This window comes from Notechis scutatus, chromosome 2, assembly GCF_049901735.1.
Source record: "Notechis scutatus isolate UNSWTSFEM ecotype Mainland chromosome 2, rNotScu1.2, whole genome shotgun sequence".
NCBI lineage: Eukaryota > Metazoa > Chordata > Lepidosauria > Squamata > Elapidae > Notechis > Notechis scutatus.
In genome coordinates, this window is record NC_142010.1 from 4799148 (window position 1) to 4818616 (window position 19469).

The following is a 19469-nucleotide window of genomic DNA, read 5'->3' on the forward strand; positions in this document are numbered from 1 at the left end:
CCACATTTCTGTTGCTAAGGGAGACATATGTATTTTGCCCCATTTTACGACCTTTCTTGCCACACTTGTTAAGTGAATCACATTTTTTTTACTACCGGTTCTGTGGGCGTGTCAGGGGAAGGATACTGTAAAATCTCCAGTCAGAGATGGTATTTGCCAATTCTCCGAACTACTGAAAATTTCCGCTACCGGTTCTCCAGAACTGGTCAGAACCTGCTGAATACCCACCTCTGGGAAGGATACTGCAAAATCTCCATTCCCTCCCCACCCCACTAACCTGCTTTCCAGCTCCGTTCTCCTTTGCAGGGCAACAAAAGAAGACCCAGCCGATCAGCTGGGACTCAGGAGGCAGATTATAGATGGGGGCAGGGCCAGTCAGAGGTGGTATTTGCCAATTCTCCAAACTACTGAAAAATTCTGCTACCGGTTCTCCAGAACTGGTCAGAACCTGCTGAATGCCACCTCTGGGAAGGATACTGCAAAATCTCCATTCCCTCCCCACTCCACCAACCTGCTTTCCAGCCCTGTTCTCCTGTGCAGGGCAACAAAAGGAGTTCTCGCCAGCCAATCAGTTGGAACTCGGCAGGCAGAGAATAGATGGGGGGGTGGGGCCAGTCAGAGGTACTGGTTCTCCAGAACTGGTCAGAACCTACTGAATACCCGCCTCTGGTTCCCACCATCCGTTCTGTGGGCGTGGCTCGGTGGGCGTGGCTGCAAGGGTGGGATTGCGCGACTCGGGGGACTCACGCAATCTTGTGATTGTTCGTGCGCATGTGCCAAATGCACGCTTTGCGCCTGCATTAAAACAGTAAAAACTAAGCTGCTGAGCCTCTCAGCTGTTTAGCACGGCAACCCGCTCTGCCGCGCCAAACAGCCGAGAGGTTAAAAAGGACCTAGGAGCAGGGGCGGGCAGGTGGGGCCAACTGCAGAGCATCGGAGAGGCTTGGAGCGAACCGGTTCCCTGCCAGCTGATCTTTGGCACTACCGGGACGTGAGAACCAGGCCAAACCGGTAGAATACCACCACTGGAATCACAGTTGCAGTTGTCAAGTTGGCACGGTTGTTAAATGGCTTCCCCTCTTGACTCAGTTTGTCAAAATGTCACAAAAAGTGACCACATGACCCTGGGACCCTGCAACAGTCATAAATATGAGTCAGTTGCCTGGTGTCTGAATTTGAATCACATGACCCTAGGAATGCCATAAAAGTCACATAAAAGTGTGAAAAACTGTCATCAGTCACTTTTTGCAGTGCCGTTGTTAACTTTGACTAGTCACTAATTGAACTGTTGTAAGTCGAGGACTACCTGCATATTAGAAGCAGAAACAGTGATGGCTCCAGTAACCGCCCTATAATATCCACCCTTGACATCACCAGCTTTCTGGGGCAGCCATTATTTAGACCAGAGGTCTCATTCTCACGGCCCACAGGCCAATTGCGGCCCGCAGGACAATATCCTGTGGCCCCCACCGTGATATGAAAGTATAATATTAGCGTGTTCTCCATGCGTCGCTAGCTGGCTAAACACTTCTATTTGCGGGCCAGCCTCACCCAGACTCTGCCTCCAGCGGCCTCCAGGTAAATTGTGTTTGAGACCCCTGATTTAGACCTTTATAAAGGAATCACAGTGTCAGGGCTCTGGCATCCACCCCCATTTAAATCATGATTATCTAGCCACATCTCTCAGAGTTTAAAGAAAATTTATTAGGAGTGAACATGCCGGTGCTACCTGGGTGTAGCCGACTCTGAGATACATCATTCATTTCACCCTTGACCCTGGTCTTCCCGCTACCCCTTGGATGTATATTCTCCAATGGGACACATCCATAGCCAAGAGACATCAATCATGCACTCCAGTAATAATCTTGCGCACCAGAAGCTTTGGTCGTCTAGAGATTATCTATGAAGCATTTAAGGAATGCACTACTTCCCCCACTCCCTTTCTGCTGGCAGTTCTAAAAAGACCAGAGAAATACTTTTGAGTCGACACACAGTACAGGACAGGTGGTCCTCGACTTACGACTACAATTGAGCCCCAAATTTCTGTTGTTAAGCGAGCCATTTGTTAAGTGAGTTTTGCCCCATTTTATCCCCTTTCTTGCCTCTGTTGTTAAGTGAATCACTGCCGTTGATAAATTAGCAACTCGGCTGCTAAGCGAATCTGGTTTCCCCGTTGACTTGCTTGTCAGATGGTTGCAAAATGGGATCTTGGGACATAGCAATGGTTGGCAAATATGAACCAGTTGCCAAATATCTGACTGTCAACTCAAAAATATTTTTCTTATCCTTTAGAGTTGCCAGCAGAAAGGGAGTGGGGGAAGTAGTGCATTCCTTAAATGCTTTCATAGATCATCTCGAGGCGGCTGAAGCTTCTAGCGCGCAAGATTATTACTGGAGAACATGATTGATGACTCTTGGCTATGGATGTGTCCCATTGGAGAATATACATCCAGGGGGTAGGGGGGAGACCAGCGTCAAGGGTGAAATGAATTATGTGCCTCAGAGTTGGTTACACCCAGGTAGCACCGACATATTCACTCCAAATAAATCTTCTTTAAGCTGTCTGAAAGAACCGGCTAGAGACTCATGATTTAAATGGGGGTGGATGACACTGTCTTTTGATAATGTGACCATGGAGATGCTGGTGAGGTCGTAACTGTGAAAAACGGTCCTAAGTCAATTTTTTCAGGGCCATTGCAACTTTGAATGGTCACTAAACGAACTGTTATAACTCGAGGATTACCTGCATTGCATCAACCTTAAACCTGCCTCTCCGCCCCCCATATATGGATTTTTTAAAAGAAACTGATTGCTGACCTGTGACGGCATCGACAGAAACGGGTCCAAAACGCTTGCGACCGGAGACTCCATAGAGATTAAACTTATATCTGCGGGCGGGAACCAGGTCGGGTAGGATGGCTTGGTAAGTGTTCCCTTCCACATGGACGGCTTGGGGCTTGCCATCCGCGTCCTTGTATTGGATCAAAAAAGAGTCAAAATTCCCAGAGAGGACCGTCCACGAGAGAAGTACAGAATTGCGGGTAATGTTGGAAACCGAAAGCTCTCCCAAGCTGGGCTGAACCGAGGGCGTCGTGGCTAATGGGGCTGAAAAAGAGAGAAGACCCAAAGGAGGATAAAGATACAACGGAATGGAAGAATTCGTGAAAACAAGGTATCCTACGGCTGCTACTAGATAGGATAGTTACAGGATAGAGTAGGGTAGGGTAGGGTAGGGTAGGGTAGGGTAGGGTAGGGTAGGGTAGGGTAGGGTAGGGTGAATAGAATAGAATAGAATAGAATAGAATAGAATAGAATAGAATAGAATAGAATAGAATAGAATAGAATAGAATAGAATAGAATAGAATAATGGATGAAACTGAATGAGGAGAGATTCAATCTGGAAATAAGGAGAAACTTTCTGACAGAACAATTAACCAATGGAACAGCTTGTCCTCAGAAGTTATGGGAGTGCCATCACTTGAGACTTTCAAGAAGATATTGGACTGCCATCTGTCAGAAATGGTGTAGGCCCTCCTGCTTGGGCGGGGGGTTGGACTAGATGACCTACAAGGTCCCTTTCAACTCTGACGAACTGTTATGTGTTATTGGCCAAGTTTGACTGGACACACAAGGAATTTGTCTCCAGTGCCTAAGCCAAGGGTCTTCAAATTTGGCAAAGTTTAAGACTTGTGGACTTCAACCCCCCAGAATTCCTGAGCTAACATATGACTGGAGGAGGAATTCTGGGAGTTGAAGTCCACGAGTCTTAAAAGCTGTCAAGTTTGAAGACCCTGGGCCTAAGCTCTCAGTGCACATTACAAACAACAAGGTCATATCATCATAAGATACCAATAGCAGAAGGTAGTAGAAAAGATGAGAAGGATAATAGTAATACAGCCATACTACATGGGGTTACAGTATCTTAAAATCTCCCTGGCAGAATGTCTCTTGAAGCTCACCAGTGGTAGCATCAATGGAGAGGGGGCTGGAGCGTTTTCCCCCAGAGATTCCATAGAGGTTAAACTCGTATCGGCGGGAAGGAATCAGGTTGGTCACTGTGACTTCCGTGAAGCCTCCCTCCACAGGTAATGCTTGAGGTTGGCCATCTGCATTCTTGTACTGGATGAGGAAGGAATCAAAGCTCCCCGCGGGAATAGTCCAATGGAGACGGACAGAGTCGCTGGTGACGTCAAGGATGGAGACCTCCCCCAGGGTAGGTTGGATAGAAACTGGTTCCCCTGCATCCGAAGGTGGGCCTAAATCAGAAGAAGAGAGGAGCCACAAAAGACAAGTTATGTAGTATAACTCTTCAACCACATTGAGAAGAATTAAGTAAGTTAGCAATGGAAGGAGGCTTCATGTGAAAGGCTGGGAGAAGATGCTTCCACATTGAGAGGAAAGAAATGAAGAATCCTTAGGAAATGATATCAGACCGATAATTTGTAAGGAAGAAAATCCTCACTTATGTGTCATTGTATAATTAGGGGAGGAAAACACCCCATAAAAAGAGAACTTGAAACCTTATGCTTGGTCTGACTACTTGGATTAAAGAAAAGAGCCTATAAGTACTTTTGTTTACCTATGGAAACTGCTTCTGAACTTCGCGCTTGACGTGGAGGAGAATGAAAATTTGCCCTTTGATGAGGCTGATAGATCTTTATAGAAATGGCTTGTTCGTATTGTTACGAAGAAGCAAAAAGTTGTGATTTGATGTTAATGCCTTATTTTACTGCTACAGAGAAAGTTGGACGTCAATGCTTCTTTTTCATTTTTTCTCCTTTATATTTTCTCCTTTCTCCGTTCCCTCCCTCCCCACCACTGCTTTTCTATTTACTTTGTATTTTGTATTTTATAATAATCTCTCTATATAAAAGTGAAATACCACTCACGCAGCGTCACAAAATCTCCAGAACTGTAAAGCCTACAAAATTTGAAATTTGGCACGTATGTTCCTCTTGGCTTCTTGAAAGGATTTTTCGAAATGACCACCAAAGCATTAGTATTTCCTATATTATTATCAACACGCTCTGATGCTAAGGAGTTCTACTCCCCCTCCCCACCTGAAAAGAAATCTGTTCCAAATGCAAAACACAAACAGAGAGAGAGGAGTTTTAGTTTCAGTTTCACAGCACCAAGCAGTTTTATTACAGAACAGTTGAGCTAAGCCAGGCCCAGGCTCCTTGCTGGCTCCTTCTTTCTCACATAGCAAATACTGTTTCAGTTTCCAAACAGCCCTCAACTCTCTCACACACTGGCAGGACGCTGGCCAGATGAACACGGATGGATGCTGGTAGGCAGAGGCAGAATTTTTCCCCTCTTATTTTTCTCCCCCAAAACTAAGCCCGACGACATAGTTTTGTAGCGAAGCACGGGTATCGAGCTAGTGGTTTATAATTCAATAAAAAATGTTGGCCATAAAAGACAACCACCCTTATGCTTGGTCAAAAACTAGGGAAATAGTACACATGTATGATGGGACTACTTTGGCAGCAGGAGCGGAAGAAACAAATATCGTGTTTCTCATATAATAAGGCCGGGTCTTGTTTTTTTTTGAGCCCCGAAAAAATGGCTAGGCCGTCTTTTCGGGGGTGACTTAATTTCCCCCCCCCCGCTTGCATCTTCGGGCAGGTGGGCGGCGATGGCTTGGATGTTGACCTCAGCATTGGTGGGGCACTTTGTATCAGGGTCAACCCAGGCAGCACCATATCCGGGTGTGCAACAAAAGTACTTCCTAACGGCAAGCTCCGCCGCCATTTCCCCCCCATTTCGCATGTTTTAATATAGGCCTTAATTTGGGGGGAGGGACTTAATTTCATTTCATGCCTATAAAACATGCTGGGACTTCCTATTGGGGAGGCCGTATTGTTGGAGAAACAGGGTACATAAATGAATCGAGAAATTTTTAAAAAATTAAAGATAGAGTTCATAATCAGAAAGCTTCCAATGGACAATACTGCCTCTGACCTGTAAAGGCATCAGCCGAGAGAACACGGATCTTCTTGCGTCCAGAAACCCCATAGAGGAGGAACTTGTATCTGCGGGAAGGAGCCAAGTTGGTCACGGTGACTTCACGCAAGCCTCCGTCCACAGGCAACACTTTGGGTTGGCCATCTGCATCCTTGTACTGGATGAGGAAAGAGTCAAAGGTCCCGGTGGGGACGGTCCAATAGAGATGGACAGAATTGCTAGTGACCTCCAGGACAGATAATTCTCCCAAGGTTGGTTGGATGGAAATGGCCTCTTCTGAGTTGGTGGCTTGAGCTAGAACAGGGTTATGGAAATAAAGGTTTTGTTAGAATGGCTTGTCAGAGATACCATCCAGCACAGTGGTGTGTTTCAAATTTTTTTTACCAGCGGTTCCAGTGGTGGGATTCAAATTTTTTTTTTTACTACGGGTTCTGTGGGCACGGCTTGTTGGGTGTGGCAGGGGAAGGATACTGTAAAATCAGGGGTGGGATTCAAATTTGGTAACAACTGGTTCTGTGGGCGTGGCTTAATTGGTGGGCATGGCTTGGTGGTCCTGTTATTGTAATATCATTGAGGCAGGCATCTCCTCGCCTGGCCTCTCATGACTGTGGGGATGCTGCAACAGTCATAAGTGTGAAAAATGCTCATAAGTCACTTTTTTCAGTGGCATTGTAACTTTGAATGGTCACTCCACACAAGCAAAGTACCAGCAAAGGAAGGGAAAAAAAACTCCAGAGACGTTCCTGAGACAGGAAGTCTAGTCATGCCAAGAATGTAATAAGGAGAGGCAGTTTCTGTAAGCAACACCAGAATGTTTCCTTCCTGCCTTCCTTACAGGATTAGGCCAGTAATTTCTTCTAACAACCGGTTCTCCAAACTGCTGAGAATGTTAACAACCGGTTCTAGCGAATAGGTGCCAATTGGTAGAATCCCACCCTTGTGTAAAATCTCCAGTCAGAGGTGGTATTTGCTGGTTCTCCGAACTACTCAAAATTTCTGCTACCGGTTCTCCAGAACTGGTCAGAACCTGCTGAATACCACTTCTGACTGGTTCGGTGGGCTCGGCAGAACCAGGCTGAATCGGTAGAATACTACCACTGATCCAGCAACAGGAACATTCATCAACAAGGCTGCTTATAAAAGGAACCAGTGATGACTCAAGAGCTGAAAAGTGACAGTCAAGGTGACCTGGGAAGCTGACCTGTGGTGGCATCGGTGGAGAGGGGCCCAGAGCGTTTGCGCCCGGAGACTCCATAGAGGTTGAACTTGTATCTGTGAGAAGGAGTCAGGTTGGTCACTGTGACTTCATTGAAGCCTCCATCTACAGGCAACGCTTGGGGTTGGCCATCCGCATCCTTGTACTGGATCAGGAAGGAGTCAAACCTCCCAATGGGGACCGTCCAATGAAGACGGACAGAATCGCTTGTGACATCCAGGACTGAGAAATCTCCTAGGCTGGACTGGATGGGAATTGGCTCCCCTGAGTCTCTAATGTGGGCTAAAGGAGAGAAATTTTTAAAAGGGTTAGTTATAAGAGCTTTGATGTTCGATATCAAATCCATAAACTGCAACATTCATTAAAAATTGTTGCTTGTTAAGGAAATCAAGAAAATTAATACAAAGTTAATGTCAGCTCTGAGATTCAGCTGCCAAGTATGAAAAGGGGGTGGAGGAGTTGGAAAGTTCAAGGTTATTCCGTATGTCGCATTAAGAAATTCTAGCTGCAGTTAATTGGTTCTCGTGATTAATGAAGTGTAGAAGTGGGAGGAGAGAAGGTGGATTTTGTGTAACACGCGAAAATGACTTTCACTTTTGGAAATGCCTGAGAAGTACCAGAGCTGTTCCTAATAAATCAGTTGGAGATTATATTGTCTCGGTGTGACTGATTACCGTGGATAATTTCTGGATGCCTAACACTTAAAGTATTTAAAATGTTCCAAATCCTGAGGCTGACCTGTGGTGGCATCGGTAGAGAGCGGGCTGGAGCGTTTGTGCCCAAAAACTCCATAGAGGTTGAACTTGTATCTGTGAGAAGGAGCCAGGTCGGTCACTGTGACTTCCTTGGAGCCTCTCTCCACAGGTAACGCTTGGGGTTGGCCATCTGCATCCTTGTACTGAACCAGGAAGGAGTCAAAGGTCCCAGTGGGGACAGTCCAATGGAGTCGGACAGAATCACTTGTAACATCCAGGACTGAGAATTCTCCTAGTTTGGGTTGGACAGGAATTGCCTCCTCTGAGTCTGTAAGGCGGGCTAAAATAAGGAAATAAAAGTAAAGACTGATTTATCATTTCCCAGGTTTTTGAGACAACATCCAAACTTCACTGGTTAAGAAAACCACGAATAGTAATATAGCAATAGCATAAACAATAGCATTTAGACTTATGTACCGCTTCACAGTGCTTTTACAAGCCCTCTCTAAGCGGTTTACAGAGTCAGCCTATTGTCCCCCCCAAATCTGGGTCCTCATTTTACCAACCTCAGAAGGATGGAAGGCTGAGTCAGCTTTCAGCCTGGTGAGATTCGAAATGCCAAATTGCAGGCAGCCGGCAGGTAGCGTCAACTAAAAAGATACCCCTTTGGTTTTTTTTTAGCTGCCAGAAAAAGGGAGTGGGGGGAAAACAAGGCATTCTTGAAATGCCTAGATAATCACCTTGGTAGCCCAAAGTTGTCGGAGCATAAGAAGGTTATTGGAGAGCATCATGGATGACTCTTGGAGACGGATGTGTCCCATTGGAGATGTCACATCCAGGGGGTGGGGGGAAGACCAGGGTCAGAGGGGAAATGTACGATGTGATTTAGTATCAGCTGCACCCAGCCACGCACCAACATGGCCATTTCTAATAAACCAATTTACTTTTTCTGAAAAGCGGTTAGAGACTTTTGATTTGAATGAGGGTGGATTTGTTGGAGCCCTGACAGGCAGCAGAACTAGCCTGCAGTACTGCATTCTAACCACTGCGCCATCGCGGCCCTTATGAAATAATATCCTTGGAAAACTCCCCCCCGCCATGCCATGTCCTGAAGCTGACCTGTGGTGGTATCGGTGGAGAGAGGGCTGGAGCGTTTGCGCCCAGAGACGCCATAGAGGGTGAACTTGTATCTGCGGGAAGGAGCCAGGTTGGTCACCGTGACTTCATTGGAGCCTCCTTCCACAGGCAACGCTTGAGGTTGACCATCTGCATCCTTGTATTGGATCAGGAAGGAGTCAAAGTTCCCAGTGGGGACCGTCCAATGGAGACGGACAGAATCGCTTGTGACATCCAGGACTGAGAACTCCCCCAGGCTGGGCTGGATGGGAATTGGCTCCCCTGAGTCTCTAATGTGGGCTAAAGGAGAAAATTTTTAAAAAGGGTTAGTTATAAGAGCTTTGATGTTTGACTTCCGGTTTGCAAGGCTTCGGCGGTGGCAGGAATCCGCAATCATGCGCGGTTTCTGCCGCGCTCGCTGCTGGAGTGCCCCCGATCCAGTTGGATTTGGAGGCTATAGTTACCCCGTAGGGGTAGCTGAAGATAGTGGAGAGCCAGGCAGGGGTCCGGGGGAATCGCAACCCCCCTCCTCAGCCAGTTTAACTCTCTTCTCCGAAGGCGGTGGAGCGGCGGTCAGCAATGGCCGCCACAAAGAAGCCTTCAGCCAGATAAGAATTGTGCAGGAGGAAGTTTGAAGTGAAAGTTACTGGCTGAACCGGGATAATAAATAACATCTAAACACCCTGGAAACTTGATTTCATGAAAGATACATTGTTCCCAAGAAGATCGTAAAAAGCGGCGGAAGAAAGTTAAAAGGGAAAGTTTTTTTTCTCTCACTCTCCTTCCCTATGGAAATAGCAGGTGGAAATCGGAAAAACCCTTTTTGGCATCAAGGTAATTAAATTTGAAAATTAAAGTCAAGGGGTCATTAAAGATTTCTGAACATTGGAATTAAGAGCTTTGATGTTCGATATGAAATCCATAAGCTGCAACTTTCATTAAAAAATTGTTCCTTCTTAAGGAAACCCAGAAAATTAATACAAAGTTAAAGTATTTGAAATGTTTCCAAATCCTGAGGCTGACCTGTGGTGGCATTGGTAGAGAGCGGGCTGGAGCGTTTGCGCCCAAAAACTCCATAGAGGTTGAATTTGTATCTGCGAGAAGGAACCAGGTCGGTCACTGTGATGTCACGGAAGGGTCCCTCCACAGGCAACGCTTGGGGTTGGCCATCTGCATCCTTGTACTGGATCAGGAAGGAGTCAAAGTTCCCAGTGGGGACAGTCCAATAGAGTCGGACAGAATTGCTTGTGACATCCAAAACAGAGAACTCCCCTAGGCTGGGTTGGACAGGAATTGATTCCCCTGTGTTGGTAGGGTGGGCTAAAACAGAGAGAGAGAGAGAGAGAGAGAGAGAGAGGGAGAGGGAGGGAGGGAGGGAGGGGAGGGGAGGGAGGGAGGGAGGGAGAGAGAGAGAGAGAAAAGGCTCACTCACAGTTCATTGATGTTGGAGATTAATCTAGGTCTGTGGTGGCGAATTTATGGCACGTGTGCCATAGGTGGCACGCAGAGCTTTCTCTGCACATGTATGCCGTCGCTCCAGCTCAGCTCCACTGCGCATGCATGTGTGCCTCCTGCTGGCCAGTTCGACTTCGTTCGACTTCTCTGCTGTGCATGCACGGGATGTGTGTGGTATTCATAGGGCATGCGTATTGCATTTTGGGTAGGCGTGTACATATGCTTTGGGCACTCAGTGCCAAAAAGGTTTGCCATCACTTGTCTAGGTGATTGAACATTTAGCAAATATGCTATTTGCATCCTCTGGGCCCGTAAGGAAATCAGAAGTGTTAACATATAGACAAAATAGCTGAAAAGCTCACAGACATACTAAATCACGGGCGACAAAGTCGCTGTGTCACAATGCCATCATGTGATGTTTCGCAATGTTTTGCCCATTCGTGGAGCTGGGGTGGGCGTGGCCTGCATGGGACGCATTCCTTCCCGCAGGCCAACAGTTTGACACCCCTCTGCTAAATCATTGAAGCTCACCTGTGGTGGCATCGATAGAGAGAGGGCTCGAGCGCTTGCGCCCAGAGATTCCATAGAGGTTGAACTTGTATCTGCGGGAAGGAGCCAGGTTGGTCACTGTGACTTCATTGGAGCCTCCCTCCACAGGTAACGCTTGAGGTTGGCCATTTGCATCCTTGTACTGAACCAGGAAGGAGTCAAAGTTCCCGGTGGGGACGGTCCAAAAGAGACGGACAGAATTGCTTGTGACATCAACAACTGAGAGCTCCCCAAGGCTGGGTTGGATAGGAAGTGATTCCTTGGAGTCTACCAAGGGAACTAAAATAAGGAACAAAAAGAAAAGGCTTGGTTATAATGTCCCCGGTCTTGGAAATGTGACCCAAGAGTTAGAACAATCAGTAAAATAGACCACATTTGGGACAACCATGACCTGAATGACTGAGAATCTCCATAGACAATCAGTAAAAAGGTAACTTGTGAAGGAAATCAAGAATGTTAATTTGGAAGAATAATATCTGAAAAGTGTTCAACCATGCTAAATACTGAAGCTAACCTGTGGTGGCATCAGTGGAGAGCGGGCTAGAGCGTTTGCGCCCAAAGACTCCATATAGGTTGAATTTGTATCTACGAGAAGGAGCCAGGTTGTTCACAGTGACTTCATGGACGCCTCGCTCAACTGGCAAAGCTTGAGGTTGGCCATCTGCATCCTTGTACTGGATCAGGAAAGAGTCAAAGCTCCCAGTGGGGACAGTCCAATAGAGTCGGACAGAATCGCTTGTGATGTCAAGGGCTGAGAACTCCCCCAGGCTGGGTTGGACAGGATTGGTCTCCTCTGAATGTATATGGTGGGCTAAAACAGGAAAATGAATGAAAAGTTAGAATTTCCCTGATATTTAAGATGCCACCCAAAGCTGGAACAATCAATAAAAAAATTTCTTGTTAAAGAAATCAAGAACGTTAACATAGAGCAGAGGTCTACAAACATGGCAACTTTAAGGCTTGTGGACTTCAACTCCCAGAATTCTCCAGTTGAAGTCCACAAGTCTTAAGATTGCCAAGTTTGGGGACCCCTCACATAGAGGAATAATATCTGAAGGGCCTCCAGCCATGTTAAATCCTGAAACTGACCTGTGGTAGCATCGGTGGATAGCGGGCTGGAGCGTTTGCTCCCGGAGACCCCATAGAGGTTGAACTTGTATCTGCGGGAAGGAACCAGGTTGGTCACAGTAACTTCACGGGAGTCTCCCTCCACAGGTAATGATTGAGGTTGGCCATCTGCATCCTTGTACTGGATCAGGAAGGAGTCAAAGGTCCCAGTGGAGACAGTCCAATAGAGACCGACAGAATCAGCCTTGACATCAAGGATGGAAAATTCCCCTAGGCTGGGTTGGACAGGAATTGGCTCTTCTGGGATTTGAGCTGACAGAGGGAAATGGAAAAGAAAAATGTTTAGTTCTAATGCCTGGCTGTTGATGATGTAACCTCGGAGCTAAAAGATTCAATAAAATGCTGCTTGCGAAGGAATGTTAATGTCAAGGTACAGGATGTTAATATGAAGATATAAGAGATGAAAAATCCCGGCCACTCAGACTCTTGAAACTGACCTGTGGTGGCATCGGTGGAGAGAGGGCTGGATCGCTTGCGTCCAGAGACTCCATAGAGGTTGAATTTGTATCTGCGAGAAGGAACCAGGTTGGTCACCGTAATTTCATTGGAGCCTCCCTCCACAGGTAACGCTTGGGGTTGGCCATCTGCATCCTTGTACTGGACTAAGAAAGAGTCAAATCTCCCAGTGGGGACCGTCCAATGGAGGCGGACAGAATCTGTTACGGCATCCACAACTGAGAACTCCCCCAGGCTGGGTTGGACAGGAATTGGCTGCTCTGAATCTGTAAGGTGGGTTAAAATGGGAAAAATGGAAGAAAAGTCATATTTATATTAGTCTTGACGTTGGATATTCCAGAGTTCCCCAACCTTTCCGGATTGGCCGTCAGAGCTGGGTGATGGGTGAAAGAGGGGATGGTTTGGTGGGAGGGATAGGCGCACGCACGGATGTGAAAACCCATTGCTCATGTGAGTGGGGCTGCAAGTGCGTGAAGGGGCTGCGAGTGCCCGTGTGAGTGTGGACCAGAATGCCAACGACCCTCGTGGTAATGCTCGTGTGAGCGGGGCTGGCAACACCCATGATGCTTGCATGTCTAAGGCTGTGCCTGCGTACACACACACACACATGCACCGGCCAACTACCGTCTTTCTCATATAATAAGGCTGGGTCTTATTTTTTTTTGAGCCCCGAAAAAATGGCTCTTTTCGGGGGTGACTTAATCCCCCCCCCTTGCATCTTCAGGCGGGCGGTGATGGCTTGGATGTTGACCTCAGTGTTGTTGGTGAGGCACTTCGTATCGGGGTCAACGCAGGCAGCACCATATCCGGGTGTGCAACAAAAGTACTTCCTAACGGCAAATCCCCCCACCATTCCCCCCCATTTCACATGTTTTAATAAAGGCCTTAATTTGGGGGGAGGGGCTTAATTTCATTTCATGCCTATAAAACATGCTGGGATTTCCTATTGGGGGAGGCCGTATTTTTGGAGAAACAGGGTACTCACGCCACCCAATGGCCAATAGGTCGTGGCCCACAGGTTGGGGGCCCCTGGGATATGCTAGCCAGCAGTTGAAACATTCTGCAAATATGTTATTACTTAACAAAAGCAGCAAAGCAGTTAATATAACGTTACAATATCTTAAGATGCCCCAGCAGAATGTCTCCTGAAGCTGACCTGTGGTGGCATCGATAGAGAGAGGACCGGTGCGTTTACGCCCAGAGATGCCATAGAGGTTGAATTTGTATCTGCGTGAAGGAACCAGATTGGACACGGTGACTTCATTGGAGCCTCCTTCCACAGGCAACGCTTGGGGTTGACCATCTGCATCCTTGTACTGGACTATGAAAGAGTCAAAGCTCCCGGTGGGAACGGTCCAATGGAGATGGACAGAATCACTCGTGACATCAAGGACTGAGAAATCTCCGAGGCTGGGTTGGGGAGGAGTTGCGTTCTCTGAGCCTGCAAAGTGAGCTAAAACATGGGAGAAACGTGGTAAATGGTGGAAGCAGCAGTGATGGTTCCTTTTTGCAGTTCTGAATTGTCTAAACGCTTCAAAACCCAAAATAAAATATAATTCGGGGAAGAAGAAACTTTTGAAGGTGAAGGACTTTAAAATTTTCCAGGGTAAATTTTTATCGGGAATAAATGCTGCCTTTCTTCTGAGCTGACTTGGGTGAAAAGTAATACAGGCAGTTCTTGCTTACTGACCATTCATAAATGGATATACAGGATACCTTAAAAAGTATTACTGTATATTCCTCATGGAAAGGGCCATTCACTGATAAGCAGGATCCAATTTTGGGGTGTATTTTTGGCAACTAAAACTCTTGGCTTAACCATGAGCATATTTACATTTTATTTGATTCGTCAATCGCTTACAAGATGTAGGTATAAGAATAAATATAGTTTTGAATACAGGAGATAGATACTTATAAGAAAAATAAAAAACAAGAGGACAGGGACTGTAGGCACGATTGGTGCTGTTAGGAATGTAAGTCACCTAACAGTTAGGTTGGAAAATATATAAACCAGGATAGACATTTTAATATTGCCTCTTTAAGGGAATGCTAAAATTGTAATTGGGTGTGGTTCCTCAAATGGCCATAAGATGGAGCCAGAAACCTGGGTGGTTCTGTTCTGTTGTTGCTGAGAGTGTTGCCATTCCTGCATTTCCCTATTGACTGTTGCTGATCATCTTATTCTTGGATTTGAGGTGAGTCTTTTACTGAACTGTTTTTGATACTGGACTTTGTTATTGGATTATCCCTGGACTGAAAACTGACTGCTATCACCGTATATGACTTGGACTGCTTGTTGGAGTTTGCTTAACCATTTACTGGATAACATTGTTTACCCTAACTGGTTTGGGTAAAAATAATAAATATGGTATCATGGTTTGTTAGTTAAAGTGAGTGTAACTTTAACTGCAAGAATGTAATTAAGGGTGTGGTTGTAAAAGCACTATATAAGAAGCGAGGCAATTGCAGCTCGCTCTCTCTGGCTTGAAGATCCCTAATTACTGGATGGATTGATGACTGCGTTCTTGCTGGAGCAGGGGAGAGAAAAAGGAGTGTTGATTTTTCTCAACGGAGAGAAGATAAAGATTGGACTGATTTATTGTAAGTGAACTGACATTGGCTATTCAACATGGACTTTGCAAATAGAGTATCCCGACAAGACTTGACTGAAATTGATATATGACTAATGGACCGTTACATTTGACTATGCTATAATTCTTAAATGGAATAAGCAATATTTTTGATAGCACAAGCGTATCTGTATTTTTACTGCGTGTTAACTAGAAAACTTATCTCACACATTTACCTGTCTTCCTATCTGACTTCGCTGCACGTTCTGTTTAGTTTGTTTTTCCTTAACACCCGTTGGGGAATCCAGGTTTAACAGTGGGTGCACCAATACTGGAGGTTTTAAAGAAGAGATTGGAGGTTTTTAAGAAGAGATTTGTCTGAAATGGGTTTCCTGCTTGAGCAGGGAGTTGGATGAGAAGATCTCCAAGACTCCTTCCAACTGTGTTATTCTGATAGTTGGCCTGTTCCTTTTTTTTTTTTTTTTATTTCAACGAGTGCCTCTTCATGCTATGCATTCTACTCCTGCAAAGTCCTAATGGATGGAAAGTCCCATTTCATACAAGTTCCAAAGTTGAAAGACGAACAACACAAAAAAAAAAATCTAAATCTGCTAAGTCTGGAATTCAGCACAATGAATTTTTCTACGTGGTCATCTAATTTTTTTCAAAGATCACAGGCAAAACTTTGAAAAAGGAATCAAGCAGAACTTAAGTTCCAATACAAAACAAAGTGACTAGCATTCGGTCCCTCAATCTCCCTTCTCTGTAAGAAAGTCTACAAGGGACTCAACAGTTTATAATTGAAGAGGGAACTGCCATCTGATACTCTCACACAGATGAAATAAAAAGCCATTTCATTCCCACACTAGCAGTAGATTAAACTCATTGTTTCCAGATTAATAAACTCAGTGGTGGGATTCAACTGGTGTTACTATCGGTTCGGTGACTACATTTTGCTGCGCGCGCATGTAAAAAAAAAATCTTTAGCTGTGCCACCCGGACAGCTGAAAAGCTCTGTGTGCAGCTTTTGGGAAGCCTCTTTTTTCCTGCTTTTTCAACCTCAGCTGTGCCGCGCAAAGCAGCTGAGGTTGAAAAAGCAGGAAATAAAGGACAGGTAAGAGCCCAGGCGGGTGGGTGGGCCAAACAGCAGCAGACACAGAACCGGTTCAGTGTCTGCTGCTCTTCAGAGCTACCGGTTCTACAGAGCCAGGCAGAACCGGTAGCATCCCACCCCTGCTTTTAAGATTTGTGGACCTCAACTCCCAGAATTCCTCATACTTGCTGAGGAATTCTGGGAGTTGAAGTCCGCAAGTCTTAAAGTTGTTAAGTTTGGAGACCTCTGGTCTAGTATAGAAGAATGGGAAGGTTTATTTTATTTATCTCCTGCCTTTATCATTTTTGTAAACAACTCAAGGCGGCATACCTAATATCCCTGCTCCTCCTATTTTTGCAACAATAACAAAAACAACTCAATGAACTCAAGGTTGAAAAGTGTTCCCCAGCTGAAATAGATTGCAATTGGAGCAGCAGGCAGTAAGATAGATAGACTGGTAGACAGACAGATATGGAGGGAAGCAGGCAGACAAACAGACATGAGAGAGAGAGAGAGAGAGAGAGAGAGAGAGAGAGAGAGAGAGATGGCTAAAGACTTTTGTACATGTAACTCTAATATGCACTTAGAGCTTGATAATTTGATTGGAAAAAGAAACCTCCTCATTGCTCAAAGGTTGAGAATCTGGTGCATCATAGGAAAGAAATGGATCATTCAGTCACAAGCTGATTGTGGGACTTCTCAAAATCACGGCTATAAAATCAGGCACAAAGCAACAAAGCGAAGAAAAGCAAAAGTCAAACAGGAAAGGAAAAAAATCACTAAATGTATGAAGAAAGTTTCACAGTTGGAACATGAAACAAGGAGCTGCAAAACAGGGGAACCATCTCGCAGATCAATGCTGCCAACTGAAGGAAAAGTATGTTAAAATGAGCCTGCGATTTCTGAAAGGCTAAGTTGACTCCCGAAGCTGACCTGTGGTGGCCTCAGTGGAGAGAGGGCTGGAGCGTTTATGCTCAGAGACTCCATAGAGGTTGAACTTGTATCTGCGGGAAGGAGCCAGGTTGGTCACTGTGATGTCACGGAAGCCTCCCTCCACAGGCAACACTCGGGGTTGGCCATCTGCATCCTTGTACTGGATGAGGAAGGAGTCAAAGTTCCCGGTGGGGACAGTCCAATAGAGATGGACAGAATCGCTTGTGAAATCCAGGACCGAGAACTCCCCCAGGCTGGGTTGGATAGAAGTGGTCTCCCCTGAATGGGTAAGGTGGGCTAAAACAGAGGAAAAGTGGGGAAAAGGTTTAGTTATAATTTCTCTGCTCTTGAAGGTATCACTTAAGAACTGGAATAATCAGTAAAAAGATCTCTTGTTGAGGAAGTCAAGAATGTTAATATGGAAGAGTAACATCTGAAGAACCCCCTGTCAGGATTCCAGCAGTTGCCCTAATTAAATCATGAGCCTCGATCCAAGCTTCAAAAACGTCAAAGGATTTATTAGGAGCGAACATGTCGGCATGCCCTGTATAAAGCCGATTCTGAGACACGTAACTCACTGTCACCCTTGACCCTGGTTTTCCCCCACCCCTCTGGGTGTATCATAATTCATATTCTCTGTGCTGACCCAGGGCGTGGCATGAAAGCAACAAAGTCACAAAAGTTGGTAAAGTCCCTTTAATTCCTCCAACTTGGCCTCCAATGTCCTGTTATCATCGGCTGGAGAAAACATTCTCCCAAGAACAGTTTTTAAAGGGAAGAAATTTAGTCTGAACCAAAAGTACATATAAATTATAATAAAAACCAACACAAACCACACTGTAGCAATTAATGAGACAGTGCAGAATAAGGAATTGCAGAACTCAAAAGATAACGAGACACATACAGTGGGAGGATGCCAGACCCCAGATAGGACTTGACAAACAAAGATAATGCATGTTTTGCTTCCAGCAAGGTTCTGTGCGTGAACACCTTCTTTATCCTGTTTCCCCAGCTGCAGCTAATGAAGGGAATCAGGGCCTTTTTCTCCCCCGTAACCCACATTGCTCCCTTATCCATTTCTCTCTGCATGCCCTAGGATGCAGAGGGGGTGGGCCTGGGTCTTCCTCTGAATGCCCAGCCGGACTATGCCCTTCCTCAGTTTCCTCCACAGCAACCGGAGCCACACTCCCACTCCCTGTCAGCTGTTTGACCTCCCGCTCAGAATCAGATTCCAACAGGGGCATGTCATTCTCCAATGAAACACGGTCATAAGCCAAGAGTCATCAATCAGGTTCTCCAATTAGAGATTTGCGCTGCAGAAATTCTGGTAGCTTAGTTATAATCTTTGCAAGATAAGAATGGAATGCACTTTCGGTTCCAAACTGTTGCACTGCTCTTTCAAATTTCTTTCTGCCCCCTCCCCCTTCTGTTCATGGCAACTATAAAACAGGCATAGAAATGTTTTATGAGTTGACACCCCAATCACATTGTATGCTGAAGCTGACCTGTGGTGGCTTCCGTAGAGAGGGGCCTGGAGCGTTTACGCCCAGAGACTCCATAGAGGTTGAACTTGTATTTGCGAGAAGGAACCAGGTTGGTCACCGTGAGTTCATTGGAGCCTCCCTCCACAGGCAACGCTTGGGGTTGGCCATCTGCATCCTTGTACTGGACAAGGAAAGAGTCAAAGCTCCCGGTGGGAACGGTCCAATGGAGATGGACAGAATTGCTTGTGACATCCAGGACTGAGAATTCTCCTAGGCTGGGCTGGACACCAATAGCCTCCTTTGAAACTGTAATGTGGAAGGGGAGGGGGAAAGGAAAGGAAAGGTTTAGTTAAAATTACACTGATGTTGTAGATGCAATCCAGGAGTTCTAATGTTCAGCAACTTAGCAATTTGTTAAGGAAATCAGGAATGTTAATAAGATGTTAGACTATCTTAACATTTCCCAGGTAGAAGGTCATCTGAAGCTGACCTGTGGTGGCATCTGTGGAGAGAGGGCTGGAGCGTTTGCGCCCAGAGATGCCATAGAGGTTGAATTTATATCTGCGTGAAGGAACCAGATTGGACACGGTGACTTCATTGGAGCCTCCTTCCACAGGCAATGCTTGGGGTTGGCCATCTGCATCCTTGTACTGGATGAGGAAAGAATCAAAGTTCCCGGTGGGGACAGTCCAATGGAGATGGACGGAATCACTTGTGACATCAAGGACTGAGAACTCTCCAAGGCTGGGTTGCACAGGAATTGGCTCTTCTGTGTTTCTAAGGTGGGCTAAAACATGGAAAATAAAG

General features: G+C 45.8%; 1 protein-coding gene across 9 annotated transcripts in view; it reads right to left on the bottom strand.

The window, feature by feature from the left end:
- The window catches only part of TNXB (tenascin XB), a 138155-nt gene that overhangs the window by 52837 nt on the left and 65849 nt on the right, over positions 1 to 19469 (bottom strand). For 2 of the 9 annotated variants that reach the window (XM_087952859.1, XM_087952863.1), the window contains 15 exons: positions 19153 to 19449; positions 18684 to 18968; positions 17179 to 17475; positions 13739 to 14035; positions 12564 to 12848; positions 12088 to 12378; positions 11513 to 11809; positions 10981 to 11277; positions 10018 to 10314; positions 8998 to 9294; positions 7922 to 8218; positions 7169 to 7465; positions 5965 to 6261; positions 3960 to 4256; positions 2818 to 3105 (listed from right to left, as the gene is read on the bottom strand). In XM_087952859.1, coding sequence (XP_087808985.1) covers positions 2818 to 3105; positions 3960 to 4256; positions 5965 to 6261; positions 7169 to 7465; positions 7922 to 8218; positions 8998 to 9294; positions 10018 to 10314; positions 10981 to 11277; positions 11513 to 11809; positions 12088 to 12378; positions 12564 to 12848; positions 13739 to 14035; positions 17179 to 17475; positions 18684 to 18968; positions 19153 to 19449 — 4416 coding nt within the window. The remainder of the gene's footprint in view (positions 1 to 2817; positions 3106 to 3959; positions 4257 to 5964; positions 6262 to 7168; positions 7466 to 7921; positions 8219 to 8997; positions 9295 to 10017; positions 10315 to 10980; positions 11278 to 11512; positions 11810 to 12087; positions 12379 to 12563; positions 12849 to 13738; positions 14036 to 17178; positions 17476 to 18683; positions 18969 to 19152; positions 19450 to 19469) is intronic. The other 7 variants (XM_087952867.1, XM_087952866.1, XM_087952862.1 and 4 more) reach the window with 6 other exon arrangements.